Source organism: Amyelois transitella, chromosome 14 (assembly GCF_032362555.1).
Source record: "Amyelois transitella isolate CPQ chromosome 14, ilAmyTran1.1, whole genome shotgun sequence".
In the NCBI taxonomy this organism is placed as follows: Eukaryota; Metazoa; Arthropoda; class Insecta; order Lepidoptera; family Pyralidae; genus Amyelois; species Amyelois transitella.
This window is the reverse complement of record NC_083517.1, coordinates 2,522,134-2,541,616: the sequence shown is the minus strand read 5'-3', so window position 1 is coordinate 2,541,616 and position 19,483 is coordinate 2,522,134. Positions and strand designations below refer to the sequence as shown.

Genomic DNA, 19,483 nt, shown 5'->3' with positions numbered 1-19,483 from the left:
ACCTGGATGATATTATTATATTTACATGTGGATGAACGTGGCTTTTCTATTATATTATTATTAAACTTTATGATAATATACTTCAAGCAAACTAAATTAACTGGTTTTATAGGTATATTATAGGCATTGATCGGACATTAGGTTCGATCGAAGGTAAAGTCTTCAGTGGTAAGAATTAAAGACTATTATAGTCATTAAGTTATCTCGCTATAACAAAAGTACATGCATACAAGTAAGTACATATATACGAATTTATGTTGACGTCAATAAGCCATACCTTGTATCCGTTGCGGGGTAGACAGAGCCAATAGTCTTAAAAGACTGATAGCCCACATTCAGTTCAGCAGCAGTATCCCCTAAAAGAAATATCTAAAGTTTATAAGCCTTACTCTTAGTCACCTTTTACGACATCCTCGAGAAAGAGACGGAGTGGTGGTGATACTTTTTTCTAATGGTACCGGGAACTACGCGGCAAACAAAAGTATTTATCTGAAATAAACGTAGTCCATATTTAAATAAAAACCTTATTTTTACTTAATTATCCACCGTACATAGGTATCCATCGCTTTTGACCACGACCCTGTATTGGGTAAGTTAATTTTTTACACGAAACAACTCGCATCTTATCCGGTCACTAAGTCAAGAAAACCCATTTTGGGTCAGGGTAACACATGTTTATCCTCACCATTAGAGCATTGGTTAATACGCCAAGTAATCGATGTTCAGCACCAGAAACTGATGGAGTTTGATAATGATGGTGACGAAAATGATGATGGTCTAAGCCTGAGACTACCGAGGCTACTTAACATCACCCCAAATTTCAGTGAAATGTTGTGATGCACCATGTACCTAATGCTGTAAAAATAAAGATTTAATACACATACATACATACATAAATAAGAGAATGTTGTGATATGAAAGAAGATGTTGTTACAGGAATAGAAAAGGGTATGTTGAAATGGTTCTGTCATGTTGAGAGGATGAATGAAAACAGGTTGACTAAGCAGATATACATGGAGGGTGTGGAGGAAAAGGTCGGAGTGGGAAGACCTAGACGAACGTATCTTGATCAAATTAAGGACGTCCTGGTTAAGGGTCAGGTCAAAAGTACCCGAAATCGCTGAGCTTGCATGAAGAGAGTTATGAATGTGGATGAAGCGAAGGAAATATGCAGAGATCGTGGCAAGTGGAAAGAGGTGGTCTCTGCCTACCCCTCCGGGAAAGAGGCGTGATTTTATGTATGTATGTATGTATGTACATACATAAAATCACGCCTCTTTCCCAGACGGGTAGACTGAGATTACATCTTTCCATTTGCCACGCTTCCTACATACTTCTTTCGCTTTATACAACTAAGAATTACAAGCAGCATCTTCACATACTTATAAGAGCTATCACAATCTTACAACCACAAGCGTACTAAGAAAATATAATTATTACTTAGAAAGTTATTATCGCGATCAAGGAAACCATCCGGAAATCTCAAAATCTCGGACCCTTCCGATGGTGACCACTGACCATAGCGGTGGTAATTATTCTGTTTTTATTTTACTTATGTTCATTACCATAACAGAGTGGTAAGCGGTGTAGCGTGGCGTGCGTCTGCGCTTTAGTGATGGGAAACGTCGATGGATTTAACTTCCGCGGTGTTTTATGTTTGATAATTTCAGCAGAGCTGGTGTGAAAATATTTTTTTTTTTTATTTAAACAAAAACTTTTTTTATACGATAATTACAAATAGTTGTTGAGTTCTGATGAACTAAATCACGTGATTGATGATTTTAGTATATATAAATTAGTGTTACTGTTGTTAATATTTAATTGCATTAGCATTATTTCATTTATCATATTAAATGAGAATTTGAGAATAAACATTCTAGCAAAAAGCAAAATTATTACTTACTTAAGCTGCTTTTTGTAATATATTTTTTTGAACTTAGTATCTCTTATAGATACAATTTTAATTTAAGGTCTTTTTTCTACTAAAATCAATAAAAGAAAAAAGTTGTAGCCTCTGTGTGCCCCTCCGGGAGAGAGGTGTGATGTAGGTATGTATGAAAAATAAAATGTTCAATTAAAAGCAATTTTTTAACCGTAGGTACCCTAATTAACAATAAAATATATCGATATCACTTCGCGCATCTCTACATTTACTTCAACCTGCCTTCCTTGACAATTCAGTGTTAGTAACGAAGCGCATGCGCGCAACCGTCTAGTTCAGTGGTAACACAGATAATTTTTATGGCAGTGGTGACAAAAAAGTGTGGTGACTTCCATTGTACGAGGAACAGAGGATGCTCGCGTTCTACTCAACATGGCTGGGTAATACCGACCTTGTAAGGTTTCTTGTATCTGTTTATGCATATAATTTGTACTTAGTTGGTTTTCCTAGTATTGTTTTTTTTTTCAGTTTTTAAATTTAATTTGTTTTGAGCATCTTCACGTGAGAATTTACGGAGATTATTGCTGATATTATGTAAAAAATGTAGACTTGTCTATAATGAATGTCGTAAAATGCGACTAAGGGATAGGCTTATAAACTTGGGATCCTTCTTTTAGGCGATAGGCTAACAAACTGTCAGTATTTGAATCCCAATTCTATCATTTCAAGTCTATTGGCTTTGTCTACCCCGCAAGGATATAAACATGATTACATGTCATGTGCATGTGAAATAGACATGTGTGTATGTTGGACTTGTCTATCTATGGATGAACCGAATTTGATATGGTTTTGTGAGTCGAATAGGATCTTTGTAACATACTTATTATAAATCACTGATTAAAATACGACTCATTGAAAATGATTAAATATAAACAATTTAATACTGTCATACTCGTATTATAACTACCATTTATAATATTAAGTATATAAATGTTACATACGAACCACTATTCATTAAATTGTGACAGTTACCCAGATGTCCACAATACCGTGCCTGATGATCAAAACTTATCACCACTCCTTAAAATAAGTTGTCTTTGGTTGTTTAACTATAAACATGACTTCTTTTGGGAATAATAAAAGTTATATAAAGTGTTTATAGATACATAAATTTTCTATGTTGCATCATAAAAGTTAACATACAAAGCAGCACAAAACAGATACACATGGTACAAAGGCGGATTCATCGCTAATGCAATCTCTTCCAGTCAACCTTTGGGTGGAAGGAAACCAAACAGGAGATTGGCGTTAGCGCAGAGCAAGACAAATAAATGGTACTATAGAGAGCTAATTTATAACCTAAGACAAAAAAAAAAATGAAAAAGCTAATTTATAACAATATTCGCATTTTTTCTTTATTTCATACAATACATAGTCCACGTTTATATTCCTTGCGGGGTAGATAGAGCCAGCAGTCTTGAAAAGACTGAAAGGCCATGTTCAGCTGTATCGCTTTATGATGGAATTAAGATTCAAATAGTGACAGGTTGCAAGCCCATCGCATACAAGAGGAATACCACGTTTATAATCCTTAGTCGCCTTTTATGACATCCATGGGAAAGATATACAGTAGTCCTATTCTACATAAAGTCCCAATACTGCAAGGCACCGCACATTTCATATAATTATTTTCAAATTTCGCTTTTATAAACTAAGGAACTTTCGCGATATAATTCTCTTTGGTTTAATTTCAAACTGCTAACATAATTAATTTTAATTATTTCGCAGCACAACATACTATAATCACATTATTTTAAAATTAAAAATAGATTTCGTTTTGTGTTCATTGTAAGTATTGAGTTTTATTATTCATGGATTTTAAAGCAACAGCTGAGCGTGGTCTTAAAATCTTCTCAATATTATCCATCTCGTTCCCATGGATGTCGTAATAGGAGACTGAGGATAAGCTTATAAACTTGGGGTTCTTCTTTTAGACGATGGGCTAGCAACCTGTCACTATTTGAATCTCAATTCTATCATTACGCCAAACAGCTGAACGTGGCCTATCAGTCTTTTCAAGACTGTTGGCTCTACCCCGTAAGGGATATAGACGTGATCATATATATATATATATATATGTATGTATGTTATAAATAAAACATCTTTGTACACACAGTAGTTCAAAGCGATCATGACAATTAAGCGTTAATTGCTTGATCCTTGCACGTTATAAAATGTGACAATTATCTTATAATGCCTAATTAAGGCGTGGCAAACGTTTAAATTGTTACCTTAAATCTAGTTCAAGGGTCTTATGATAATACTATAGGTTTAATAATAAGGTTTCCTTGCAAAGGTCACGGTGGTCAGACGGGAGTCGCTTCGTGCAAAAACATTACTCAATCAGCATCCGTAGCATGGTACGCGCGACGCCGTACCTATGTGATATGTACGCCGATGTATGTAGGCGACTAAGGGAATGGCTTATAGACTTGGCATTCTTCTCGTAAGCGATGGGCAAGCGACATGTCAGTATTTGAATTTCAATTCAATCAGTAAGCCATACAGCTGTCCGCCTTTCAGTCTTTTCATAACTATTGGCTCTGTCTACACCGCACGGGATATAGACGATACCTTTTACGTCGACTGAAAACAAAAGTGTGGTTTCCGGCACTTTAGATTAGAACCAATCCATATCTTTCCCATGGATATTGTAAAAGACGACTAAGGGATAGGTTTATAACCATGGGATTCCTCTTGTAGGCGATACGCTGGCGACGTGTCACTACATGAATCTTAATTCCATTAAAAAGCCATATAGTTAAGGCCTTTCAGTTTCTTCAAGACTGTTGGCTCTATCTACCCCGCAATGAATATTGACGTGTCTTTATGTATGTATGTATAAAAACGAAGGGGAAATAAAAAGTAAACTACGCTTATTTGGTATTGGCATTGCATGTTCGATGAAAGTATTTGTTGATTGTTATGTTTCTTTGAATCCTACGCATGTCTGCAACAACATTCGTAATAGTCCGTTGGTATGTTACAAGTACATATAAGTAAGTACCTACATAATTTTATTAGTTATTATGGGACTTTTTTATGATAAAATATAACTTAATAATTTTCATATCTCTTTCTTTCGTGGCGACATCTCTAAGCCACAAATCAGAACAGCCAATAACGCGACGCCATCAGCCAATAACAGCGAAGAGTCTAAATCGCGTAAGCAAAGATTTCACGTTCGAAATCAAAAGTCGCTTCACAAAAATATAAAAAAAAAAAAAAAATGTTTTCGCCCCAAGTAGATTGTTAGACACACGATAACAATTTTCGAGACAATTGAGTCTGTCAATTCATATATACATACATACATACTTATAATTACGTCTATATTCCTTGTGGGCTAGACAGAGCAAACAGTCTACCCTGCAAGGGACACAAACATGATTATATGCATGCATGCAAACTATGTATTTTTTTAAGATGATGGCATATCGTGACTTTGATAATATGTTGTGAAAAACCTTGGCCAAATGACATTCATGACTTCCTTTCATTATTAAGAAGAGATATCGTCTGTAATTTATAATCTGATTGTCTATTTTTCACTATTGTTAGTGGTCAATAGAAAATTAATAGTTAGTTGTTTAGAATCTACATACCTACATACATACAGTCACGTCTATATCCCTTGCGGGGTAGACAGAGCCATCAGTCTTACAAAGACTGAAAGGCCACGTTCAGTTGTATGGCACTGTGATGGAATTTAGATTCAAATAGTGACGGGTTGCTAGCCCATCGCCTACAAAAAGAACCCCAAGTTTATAAGCCTATCCTTTATTCGCCTTTTACGACATTCATGTGAAAGATATGAAGTCGTTCTACATACTGCAAAAGTGCCAGGAACTACAAGGCACAATATTATTTTGACATTACAAAATATACATTATATAAAACAATAGCTTCTTTAGTCCTGCTAACTATAATCTCATGTGTTACATAAATAAACTCACTGTCGCTGGTACCCATAGACAAATATGGTGATCTACTCTTGGAAAATGTCTCACTTTTTTGCAAGAATTACGAACTAGTTTAGAATCTCCAATATAAAAAAAATAAATGTTCAGGTTAACGCATACTTTATACATTTAAAACTACATTTATAAAGGTAAGAAATGGAAAAGAAATTCCAATGGTGTAAGTCGAATGGTTAAAGTACATGTATATATAATCACGTCCATATCCCTTGTGGGATAGACAGAGCCAAACAGTCTTGAAAAGACTGAAAAGCAACGTTTAAACTGTATGACTTAATGATAGAATTAAGATTCAAATAATGACAAGTTTCTAGGCCATTGCCTACAAGAAGGATACCAAGTTTAGTAGCCATTTCCTTAGTCACCTTTTACGTCATCCATGTGAAAGAGATGGAGTGGTCCTAAACCTGGTCTAGACCTAGTTAAGGGTCTTGTTGGACAAAGATAGTTATTATTTTTCGACATTCAATTGCCGTGCGTCATTACAACTAAACGCGGCCTTTCTTTTTGAGACTGCAGACTCTGTCTACCCAGTAAAATATAAAGACACGATTAAATGTATGAAGTATGTAAAATTCTGTTGATACACATTAGGATGATAATTGTATATTGCAATTTCAATTAAAAAATTCCATAAAAGAGCAGTCACGTTGTTTAAATAATTATGTGGCACATATAAATAATGCATAAGGTATTTAGCAGCGGAAATACCTTTACTGATAAAAAGTAATATATTTTGGGTCAATGAGTTAAACTGATTTTAACACGTCTTTTAAATAAACTGTTTATGTAGAATTTTTTTTACAAAAAGCTATTTTTCGTTTGACCTCTTTTTCAAAAGAAACCTTACATATCAATGCCATTATTACCTATGCCTTATGGTTCCCGGCACCAATTAATTTGTCACTATAAAAATCTCAATTCTATCATTAAGCCTAACAGCTGAACGTGGCTTCTCAGTCTTTCAAGACTACTGGCTCTACTCCGCAAGGGATATAGACGTAACTATATATATGTATGTATGTTCACCATACGCTATCGGGATAAACGTTATTAGCCGGTAACCACGCGGCAATTTTGATGTCTAAATTACTATCTATCTTTGTTCTTCTAGCTCCATTATGGGAGCCTCATGTAATGAGATTCTCCAGATGCAATCGAAAAAACGTCAGGACGATAAAGATGCCCAATTCTAAGTCATTTCAATTACTTAATAATTACATCTACAATTGATCTAATTGACCCCACTTCGCCCCTGTTCCTTTTGTCGCCTGATATTGGTCATTACTTCATTCTTGTTGTGCATGATCTTTCTTTTATAAATACGCAAATGTCGTAGGCTTAGTGGAAGCAAATTCTTTAGAAATAAGTGGTGTCCTAGTACAAAGTTTCTCCTATTTTCATGTTGGACGTTTGCCTTGATACATAAATAAATACATAAAGTCCCCTTTTTCCCGGTAGGCAGAGACTTCATCTTTCCACTTGCCGCGATTCCTGCATACTTATTACGCTTCATCCACATTCATAAAACCTTTTACGCAAGCACGTCGATTGTGCGTTCACCGGTTTCAGGTACATTTGACCTGACCATTCACTGGTACGTTTCTGATTTGATCAAGTTACGTTCGTCTAGGAATTCTTACTCCACGGTTCCTATTCACACTTTCCTTGTATAATTGCTTAGTCAACCTGTTTTCATTCATCCCCCACACATGACCAAACCATCTAAACATTCCCGCTTCGATTCTAGTTTTTTGCTCTTTAAGCAAAGCACATAGAACCGTTCGTTTAGCTCTTGGCTTTGTAGTTTATGGTTTCCAACGTTTCTCACTACCAACCTAATGGTCCTACTAACCTTTTGATACAAGCCGAGTTCTGGTCAAAGGTAACCAAATTACGAGTAAAATTTTATTGAGGCATAGTTTGTTCATGACTTGAGGCTTAAAATACCTATTTGATAAGAATAGGTATCTTATAATATTTTGTTGATCATGATTGCGATCTAGTGACCGGGAAGTGGTTAAGATCCATTGATTTATTACTTGATAAGGTAGGATTACATTTTTGATGTAGGTTACTGAGATTCAGAAAGATCATAATCTTCAAGAGCACTCAATTACGAGGGTTTCCAAAACTGGCATCATATTCCTAAATATATCGGTATTCTCATTCAATTATGTAACGAATTTCTTTTTTAACGGACGGACGAACACACATTTGTATGTTTTGCCGTTTGCGGAGTAAACAGAGAAAAAGTCTGAAGTCCGAAAACTTAACAAATGTCACGTTCATGTGAATCGTTTAATGATAGAATTGAAATTCAAATAGTGAATCCCAAGTTTATAAGCTTAGTCCTCTCTAAGTCGATTTTTAGAATAAATGTTTTCTTCATAATTTTAATGGATGTATGGATAATTGTTGGGTATTTCCAGTAAGTATCCGTAGGTAATGACCACAATTATCAATAGGTAAAATATAAAAACAATTACAATGACAAGATAAGATGACGCAACTGCATACTTGGATGAACGTAATCGTAATAGTAGATTTGCACCAATGGATTGGATATTATTTGTGCAATGAGTTTTTGTTCAATGAAGTAAGGGACAGTATTTTGAAACTTGATTGGATATCCGGATACTTAAGGTCTAATTATCATTTAACCCTCAAGTCTTCTTCCTACTGGCGTTAATCCTGGTAACATCCTCACCTCTTCGGAGAGGAGCCCAGGGTGTGCCTATTTGACCATAGTCCTGAATTAGGTTAGTCTGGTTTTACAGGAAGCGACTCCCGTGTCCCCTCCGCATTTTTTGTAGGGAACTTAAACAGGTTGACTAAGCAGATATACAAGGAGAGTGTGGAGGGAAAGGTCGGGGTGGGAAGACCTAGACGAACATATCTTGATCAAATTAAGGACGTCCTGGTGAAGGGTCAGGTCAAAAGTGCCCGAAACCGCCGAGCTTGCATGAAGAGAGTTATGAATGTGGATGAAGCAAAGGAAGTATGCAGGGATCGTGGCAAGTGGATAGAGGTAGTCTCTGCCTACCCCTCCGGGAAAGAGGCGTGAGTTTATGTATGTATGTATGTAACTTAAACCATATTGGTTTGAGTGGAATTATCCTAAAATGCAAACACAGCAGGAATCATAAGAAAGAAAGAAAGAAAGAAAGAAAAATATTTTATTTGATATCACAAACTTAACTATACTAAGTAACAGTTTTTACAATTTGTGCGTTGAGGTGACATACATATAGATATATCCCTTATACATATAGTCTATATCCCTTGGGGGGTAGACAGAGCCAATAGTCTAGAAGAGACTGAAAGGCCATTTTCAGCTATATGGCTTCATAATGTAAGAAGAGACTAAAGTAAATAATTACAAAATTCTTCGGTCTATAAACTGTGACCATTCATGATTAGGCGAGATGTATGCATATATTCTATGTCCAACTATCTCACTCAATTATTACAATATGCCTACTCTAAATTTCAGACGATGAAATCAATATGTAACTGCATCAAGACGCAACTCTGCACACTAGCCGTCTCCCTCACACTGTTCAACACGGCCAGACTGCCACGGGAGGCGTTCAAATATGGAGCAGTTCCTTACCTGGTGGTCTACACATTTTGGCTGCTGGCTGTGGGGCTTCCAACGTGTTTACTGCAATTGGCGATGGGGCAGCTGAGTCAGCAAGATCCTATAGGGGTGTGGAGAGCCGTTCCGTTTTTAAGAGGTGAGTTGTTGAAGTATCTACGTTACTTATAACTTCTTCCTTCTGGCTTTAGTCCCGGTTGCATCCTTAACTCTCTAGAGAGGAGCCCGGGGTATGCCTTTGACCATGGATCCTGGATTGGGTGAGTCAGGTTTTTAGACGAAGCGACTAATATCTGTCCTTTGCAGGTAAACCTAACCTGTATGAGATCCGTGGTTACACATCCAGTTGCCTGAATGTGCAGGTTTCGTCACAATGTTTTTAAGTAAGAAAGAGCATCGGTTGGTATTCAAACTAATGTATATAACTTTGAAAATAGTCATTGGTACATGGCTGAGGTGGGAATTGAACCTGTGTCTTTCTACGCATCACGCATTTTAACCGGCACCTTGCCGATTCGACTACCAACGCTCTTTTACTAATACGCTACGTTACTTATAATGTTTATTATAATATATATCTATACATATAATAAAACAGTAAAAATATTTTGTCTGTACATTTAGTATTTTTGACTGAAATGGATAGAGGGACACTTAGAATGAATAATAGAAAGCAAAAATATTTTTTTTGAATTTCTTGTCTGTCTGTATGTATGATCACGATTATCTCCGAAAGTACTGAACCGATTTACTTCAAACTTTCACCAATTGCTTTGTTTTAACTCAGAATAACATTTAAAGTTTGTTTCATCAAAATCGGTTTACTAAAAAAAAAGTTATCGACATTTGAATGAACTCAAGGCATCAGTTTGCCTGCAAATAAGTTGTGAAATTAAAAATTCAAAGTCATTTATCATTATACGACAGCATTATACCTATAACATATAAATATAAGTGAAAGGCGACTAAGGGATGAGCTTACAAACTTGTTGGTTCTGTCTACCCCGCAAGGGATATAGACGTGACCATATGTATGAAGTCTACTTTAATTTCGCCATCAACGCAACGGCCTCGATGGTCCAGTGGTTAGCCTGTGAGACTGTGAAGTTGGCGGTCCAAGTTCGAATCCCAACAATAATTTTTTTTTTTAATATTTTTTTTTGTATTGTTTGAGTATTTTATTTTAAAAAACTGAAAATCCAAATACTACATATAATAAAACGGTAAAAATATTTTGTCTGTACATTTAATATTTTGACTGAAACGGATATAGAATTTTTTTTTACATTTTTTGTCTGTCTGTATCTCAAATTCAAATTCAAATTCAAAATTCAAAATTCAAATTCAAAATTTTTATTCATTATTATAGGATACTATATATATCGCTTAATAATTGTCAAAACGTTTTGTTTAACAACATTGGTTGACGTCAAATAAATTACTTAAAAACTAAGCCGCCGCTTCCTAGGCGTCAGTGCAGAAGAAGCGGTAACAAACTGCACTGCAGCATTTTCTTCAACAACGTCAACTTTATAATATTAATTAAACTTAGAATAGAATGTGGACGAGAGAATACATTGTTCAGATTTATATATGAGATTGAATATTGAAAAAAGAAATATATATATATATATATATATTTTATGGATATAAAAAGATTTATGTACAGAGTGTACTGAACTTTGATTTAAGATCAAATCAAACTACAATTAATTACGAGGTTCCTGTGCCAAGCTCGAGCCAGATGTTTTTATCATTAAGGTAATCATCAGTCCTATAATAAGCCTTCTCACAAAGTACTTTCTTTACATAATCCTTGAATTTTCGGTTGGGCATATCAAGAACAGACTCCGGCAACCTATTATAAAATCGTATACAGTTCCCCATAAATGATTTACTGACTTTGCTAAGCCTATGAAACGGCATGACTAATTTATGTTTATTACGTAAATTTCTATCAGTTGTGGCACTAACTTTTTGAAAAAAAGAGGTATTTTTCCTAACATACATTATAAGATCAAAAATGTACTGGGACGCTACTGTAGGTATGTTTATTTTCTTAAAGAGTTGTCTTAACGAGTCTCTTGGTCCTAAGCCGTAAATTGCGCGAACGGCCCTTTTCTGAATTATAAAAATAGTTTGTATATCAGCCGCGCTACCCCATAAAAGTAAACCATAAGATAACAAGCTATGAAAATAGCTGAAATAAACAAGCCTAGCTGTAGCTACATCTGTCAATTGTCGGATCCTCCTAACAGCATAAGCGGCAGAGCTAAATCTATTGGAAAGTTTAGAAATATGAGCAACCTACTGTCGCTTTGCATCAATTATAATTCCTAACCTAACTTACATTTTCGCTATGGCGATCTAATTTAAATATTAAAGAAGTGTCATCGGCAAACAGCACTATACCCGCCTGTTTTTCCACCATAAAAGGCAGGTCATTGACATATACCAAGAAGAGGAATGGTCCTAAAATTGAGCCCTGAGGAACACCCATTGAGACGCTTGATCCGCTTGACTTTACTCCATTAATATCTACAGTTTGAAGCCTATCAGTCAAATAGGATGCCATTAGTTTAGTTGATTTGTGGTCAAACCCATATTGACGAAGTTTACGCAAAAGTGTCTGATGATCTACGCAATCAAATGCTTTAGAGAGATCGCAAAAGACTCCAACTGAATCCTGTGAGCTCTCCCACGCGTCATAGATTTGAGTAACAAGTGCTACTCCCGCACCAGTGGTGGACTTCCCGGCAGTGAACCCATATTCTTGGGAATGGAAAATGTTATTGATTTTAAAATATTGTTGCATTTGATTAAGCATCATCTTCTCAAACACCTTGCTCAAAACTGACAATATAGAAATAGGTCTATAATTGCCAAGGACTGTTTTCTCCCCTTTTTTGAATAAAGGTATTAATTTACTACATTTCATTAAATTTGGAAAAATACCCTCATCAATACATTAATTAAATATAAATAAATAAATAAATAAATAAATATAATAAATAAATATATACGGGACAAATTACACTGATTGAGTTAGCCTCGAAGTAAGTTCGAAACTTGTGTTACGAGATACTAACTCAACGATACTATATTTTATAATAAATACTTATATAGATAAACATCCAAGACCCAGGACAATCAGAAAAAGTTCTTTTCTCATCATGCCTTGACCGGGATTCGAACCCGGGACCTCCGGTGTCACAGACAAGCGTACTACCGCTGAGCCACAGAGGCCGTCATAAAAGCTAGATCAGATGCAATAATGTCTATGGTTTGACTTATGATACTAACAGACATACCCCAATGGTCTTCAGACTTTTTCAAATTAAGTTGTTTGAACGCCTTTAATATATTATCAGAGTTAACATATTTAAATTTAAAGACAGATTTGATGGGAGTTATTATTAAGATTATCTGACTGTATGATTAAGATTCAACTCGAAATTAACGCGGACGAAGTCGCGGGCAACAGCTAGTTATAATATATAATATCATATCGGAATGTTCTGATAGGTTCCTAACTTTACAAGGAATCATATCCCTTGGTCATAATATACCAGCTATTTCCCGTAATTTTACCTCCATGGAAGTTTTGTCGGTGACAGCTAAGTGATGTCCACTATTTATATTGAGTCTTGATCACAATGCCTTTATTAAGTGATAAACTTGCACTTTCACTCGTAAAAGGCGACTAAGGGATAGGTTTACAAACTTGGGATTCTTTTTAAGGCGATGGGCTAGCAACCTGTCACTATTTGAATCTCAATTCTATCATTAAGCCAAATAGCTGACCGTGGCCATTCAGTCTTTTCAAGACTGGTGGCTCTGTCTACCCCGCAAGGGATATAGACGTGACGACATCCATAGGAAAGAGATGGAGTGGTCCTATTCTTTTTTGTATTGGTGCCGGGTACCACACGGCATTACATTTATTTTTATGATTTATTTTTTTTTTATTTGTAAATTAATATTTTTCTTTCCAGGGGTGGGTCATCTGAAGGTGCTGACGTCATATCTGTGTTGTGTTTACAACATCATGTATATAGCTCTATCCCTGGCGTTCTTCATTTGGATCGCAAAAGGCTCACTGCCCCTGAGAGATTGCACGAGGTTGCATATCACACATGTAAGAAAATTAATACACGTACACACATACACATTGTCACATCTATATCTCTTGCGGGGTAGACAGAGCCAACAGTCTTGAAAAGGAAATTAATTTTGTATTTTATTAAACATCACACATCCATACGTGATTTCACGTCTATATTCCTTGCGGGGCAGACGGAGCCAAGAGACTCGAAAAAAATAAAAGGCCACGTTCAACTGTATATGATTATATGATGGAATTGAGATTCAAACAGTGATAGGTTGCCAAATCATCGCCTACAAGAGGAAGCCCAAGCTTATAAGTGTATCCCTTAGTCGCCTTTTACGACTTCCATGGGAAAGATATGGAGTGGATCTATTCTAAACAAATGACAAAAGACATATACCTAAGCATTGTATCTTTTTTAATTTTTACAATATCCTTTTGATGTTGTATTTAATCTTTTTGAAATTTACCTTTTTTGCAGCATGGTTATGAAAACAAAATGTCGGCAGCAGAATGTTTTAAGTAAGTACTTATATTTTATATTATTTTTAAACTAGCTTTACTAACTTACGTCATTATAACTTTTGTATGGTAAATCCATACATATAATAAAATGGTAACAGACCGATATCTGTATCACTACATATATCTCTACATTCCCTATATTGATACAAACATACATGTAATCACGTATATATCCCTTGCGGGGTAGACAGAGTAAACGGTCTTGAAATGACTGACAGGCGCCGATCAGCTGTTTGGCATAATGATAATAGAATTGAGATTCAAATAGTGACAGGTTGCTAGCCCGTCGCCTAAAAGAAAAATCTCAAGTTCATAAGTCTATCCTTTAGTCGTCTTTAACGATAAACATGGGAAAGAGATAGAGTAGTCCTATTCTTTTTTTCTTATTATATGGTAAAGTAATGAGCACATACCACATCTAAGAGCACACTGCTATTATGTCATGTTGAGTTGCACTCGTAGTATGGCCCGCGACTTCGTTATTATCACGCAAAAAACTATTGCTGTTTCGCTTTTTATAATGGTGTGTAACGAGACAGCGATAGTTATTCATGCTACTCGGTAGAGCAGTATTACTTAGTTATAAAATTGAGATTTGGTAGCACATCACCTTAAAGATGAATCCCAAATTAGTATTCCTCTTTGGCCACAGCTTTGATGTCATGTACAAAACTAACAGAAAATCAAATTTTATCGTATGATGATTGTTTTTTTTTTAAGAAATAAATATATACGGGACAAATTGCACTGATTGAGTTAGCCTCGAAATAAGTTCGAGACATGTATTATGAGATACTAACTCAACGATACTATATTTTATAATAAATACTTATATATTATAGATTAATTGTTGTTTATTTTATTTTTCAGTTCTACATTTCTGTCCTCTTTCACGGATAACCCACAATACTTCGGAATTATGTCGATTTTAATGTTCTTTTTATGGTTCTTCGTGCCACTATTGTAAGTACCTACTTATTCTAAATACATTATTTGAAGAAGAATTGTAATGGAGGAATAATCAACTAACTTTGTTAATAGTTATAGTTAATTTTTCTGTAAAATATTTTGATTTAAATTTGTGTAGAGAAAAAATTAAGAAATTTGAATTTGAATTAGTTAAGATAATTTAAAGTATTTTGAATTGTTACAATGAAGTTAGCGACCTCCATAATATTAGGTCCATACAATACCTACACCTGCTTTTTTAGGTCACTCCAAATGTTTAATTCCGTTAATTACCTCCAAATTTAGCAAAACACGTGTCTCATTAACTTGATACACAGTGTAGGCAATTAAAACAGGCCCATTTTGGGAATAAACGAACGTCCTGAATATTAGCAATTAAAGTTAATTATGGAAATTTGTGACAGTTAAGGAAACAAATTTGATATCAATAATTCATTACCTATTTGGAAAGTAGGTCGACGATGTCGTTTATATTTCTGTAAATGAAATATAAACAATATAACCTTATAAACTAAGTCAAAATCTAAGCATCATTTAATATTAGGATCAATATGGTGTTCTGTGATCCAAAAATTTTCAACCTAAAAATCTTGATTGCTTATAATTAAAACCATAAATATCAATAATAATCGAGATATTTGTATGAATGTAAATTACATTTTTTGTAGTACATTTTAAAAATAGTAAAATTTTTATTTACTTTACTTAAATGAAACTTTTTTTAAATTTCAGATTATACCGCCTACAGAAGTCATTGAAAGCCTCTTTAGCAGTATTAGCACCAGTTACAATTGTTTTAGCGGTAGTATTATGTGTGTTTTTATCAGATGTAGAATCACTAAAACCTTTATTTGAATCCTGTATGAAGTGGGTACCTATAACGCATCCACGAATATGGCATAGTGCGTTGATTCAGGCGCTCTTGTCAACGCATATAGCTGGAGGGTTTCTGGTTAGTGCCGGTGGGAAAATATATGTGAATTCTGACGTGAGATGGTAAGTTTCAAAAGTTGAAGAATGATTGAGAAGTATGAGAAAAAATACTCTATTGTTCCTCCCACTAAGGATAACGTCGTCAAAATAAATGAAATGATAATATATTTGGTGCCGTGTGGTCACACACGGCACCAAATATACATATATATTCTTCCAAATAAATATATCTATTCTTATATATATATCTTCCAAATAAATATATCTATTCTTTTTCTATTGATGATAATATATAATATATTATCATCAATAGAAAAAGAATAGGATTACTTCATTTCTTCACATGAATGTCGTAAAAAGCAACTAAGGGATAAGCCTAAAAAACTTGGGATTCTTCTTTTAGTCGATGGTGCAATAACTGTCACTATTTGAATCTCAATTCTATTATTAAGTCAAATATCTACATTTGTTGGTTTTGGGTATAGATGTGACTATATGTAATTACATATCTACATTTACTATTATTTCCAGGACAACTACTTCAGTCATAGTTACAAATATTTTATCTGGCTGGATTTGGATTCTTGTTTGGGAATCCATTTTAGGAGAAGCTAAAACTGACACCAGCTTTATATCAATTCTAGTCTTAATATATCAATCAAATATTGGAAGGAGGATGAGAGAATGGCCTATGCTCGCTTTCGGATTAGTTGTGGTGTCAGGCATGATTACAGTGGTAAGTTAGCTTATAATTGCAACATTATGTTATAATATTTTAGTTTTATAAAACATAATTAATTTTTTATGATTTTCGGTGAAATTTAGAATTCTTTAATTAATTACGTTTGTAATAAGATAAATGACGATCAACACTCAGGTATTTGGCGAATCTATACTCATATCTTCTTCTTTAATAATCTTTTTCCAATAAAATATTTTTTTTCCAAAAGGAATTCAAGGAAGTTTAGAACATTTTCGACAATTGCCTACAGAATCAGATAATTAAAAAAATTCACAGTGGCACTAAAACCAAAGAACATTTAAATATTTTAATTCTCGTTTCAGCTGACCCTATTATTCCCAATTTACGATAAGATTCAAAGAGTAAGCAGTATCAATTGGAGGCTCTTTGCAGCTTCAACATCAGCTGTCGGTACTGTGCTAAGCGTAGCTGTTCTAGCCAAAGGTCTGGAGGTGGCTACTTTATTGGATGACCTCGTGATACCAGTGTTAGCTGTGTTCACCACTGCCGTAGAAATTGTTGGATTAGTTTTTATTTACGGTATGACTAAAGGAATATTTATAGTGCTAACTATTTTTCTAGAGCAAACTAGCGATGTGTGTGTATGCGTCTGAGTCTAACGTTATTAAGGTTCAATATGATCATGTTATAATAAAAAGCGATTTTCTTCTAATTTTACTTCGGCTTTTGTATCGGTTATGCGTATGACTTTGATTAAGGGCTGGATAATGTTTTCATTGACATTGTTTTCCACGTCTCTCTAACAGGGAAACTCTATCAGATTGCTTCTTAGTTATAAAAGTGAGTAACATTATTTGGAAATAGATTTGAGTGGTTCTCAAAAAAAAAAAAAACAACTAAATAATATAAGACTAGCTAGTCCGAATAATATAGATTCCACATTATTATGAATATGATCCAGATCTTTTTTTTTCAGGATGGTATAATCTATCAGTCGACATAGAATTCCTCACGGGTTGCAAACTTCCTTGCATCTGGACTGCCATCTGGTGGACGATCCCGGTGTTTCTGCTCAGCGTGACAGGCTGGTGGCTTCGAGCCATACTCCGGATTACCTGGTCTCAGAACCAGTCCATGTGGCCGCTTCTGGGAGTGTTCATAGGAATTATAGTGGTAATGGTGGTTGTGGCTGCTATTGCTGTAGCTAAAGAAGAGCAGTATAATTTTGTAGCTGTGAGTAAAATTTGTCTTCATATTTTTTTCTTGTATTTTGTAGTGGTTTTGCTCTCACGGAAATTTGCATAAAATATTAGGGAGTCAACGTTATGAAAATGATTCGTATGGCAAATTACTATTATAATTATTAATTACTCCTGCTGTTTGATGAAGGATATTATGAGTCACCTTTTTTTGTAAATAAGTAAATAAATTCAAAGTGAACAAGCAAAATTCTATCAAATCATAGTTTTGAAGTTGAAATCAATATTACTTTTATACGTTAAAATTTTTAATGGTTGATTTTAAGTAAAAAAATATACCTTCCCATAAAATAAGAATAAATTTATCACTTTTTCAGAAAGTAGCATCAGCCTTCAGATCATCCAGACTTTGGGGTCCCGAAGAGCCAATGGCAAGATACATTTGGATGTCAAAAAGATACGCCGCAGACGCTCAATACTCCGACGACACTAATTCAGATCCAATCAACTACTCCGAAATGGTTTACAACAGAGATAATGAGAAAAAATATGACAACGAATGGACGAAAATCAATGAAGCATACCAAAGAAACTTCTTTTATAATACAAACAATGATATTTTACCCACAAAACATATGGGGTACAAAGAACCAGGTATTTACACTACGTATTCTGTACCACGAGGTAAGAGAAAGAAAAAGGACGATGAGAAATTTCGATCGCCAAATATTTGCGTAGCCAAAGACCAGTTAGGTGGGTCTTCCAACTGTAATTGTAATAGACATTTCCAATTAAAAGTTCCCGATTTGAGGAAAACAGAAATAACTACTAGTTTGTAAATTTACATTAAGAAGCCTAATAAAAACAAAACTGTAACCAATTCTTAGTAACACGAAGTATAATCTAGAAATAATGTCAATTATCTGTGAATAGTGTGATGAATTCTTGTTCATTAGACTTATCAATATATATAGATATAACAATATTACAAGCGTCAATTGAAATAGCCTTGAGATCAGTTAAGTCAACTGAATCACTTGAGAATATGAATGAAAAACTTGTTATGTACAACGATGTGTTTTGCCTAGTCGCCTTATTTATAAATGATAATCGTGATAAAATAAAAACATTAAAACGTGAATGACTTTAATTAATTCAACATTACAATAGGTTTTAATTAGTTTGCGAACTTTTAGAACTCTTACATTACTAATTCAACGCTTTAGCTACCAAATGGATCATGTTGGAACTTCTAAAAGTTTTAAATTTACATATAGGACAGAGCCAGTTAACAGCCTTAACACAAAGGCCACGTTCAGCTCAGAATTTTGATTCAGATAGTGACAGCTTGTGAACCTATAACCTAAAAGGAAACTCCTTAATTTATCAACCTTACCTTTGATTGATATTTAGAGACCAGATAAATAAACGACTTTGCACAGAAGCAAATCCGCAGGTAAAATCTTGTTCATTAAACACTGCTTATCATATAATAATATGAACTGGTCTTAAAACTCGCTTTG

At 34.6% G+C, this 19,483-nt stretch overlaps 1 protein-coding gene across 2 annotated transcripts; it reads left to right on the top strand.

Annotated features, from left to right (window-relative positions):
* Positions 1-2,193: 2,193 nt before the first annotated feature.
* LOC106130874 (sodium-dependent nutrient amino acid transporter 1) lies at positions 2,194-19,101 on the top strand. 2 transcript variants are annotated; one of them, XM_013329810.2, is made up of 10 exons: positions 2,194-2,322; positions 9,419-9,662; positions 13,519-13,661; positions 14,113-14,153; positions 15,027-15,119; positions 15,858-16,121; positions 16,590-16,794; positions 17,124-17,340; positions 17,738-17,994; positions 18,338-19,101. In XM_013329810.2, the coding sequence occupies exons 1-10, from the start codon at positions 2,242-2,244 to the stop codon at positions 18,797-18,799; spliced, it is 2,007 nt and encodes a 668-aa protein (XP_013185264.1). In that variant the 5' UTR covers positions 2,194-2,241; the 3' UTR covers positions 18,800-19,101. The 2 variants fall into 2 exon arrangements, with proteins under 2 accessions (XP_013185264.1, XP_060803757.1); XM_060947774.1 differs by having other exon boundaries at positions 2,194-2,336.
* Positions 19,102-19,483: the final 382 nt, after the last annotated feature.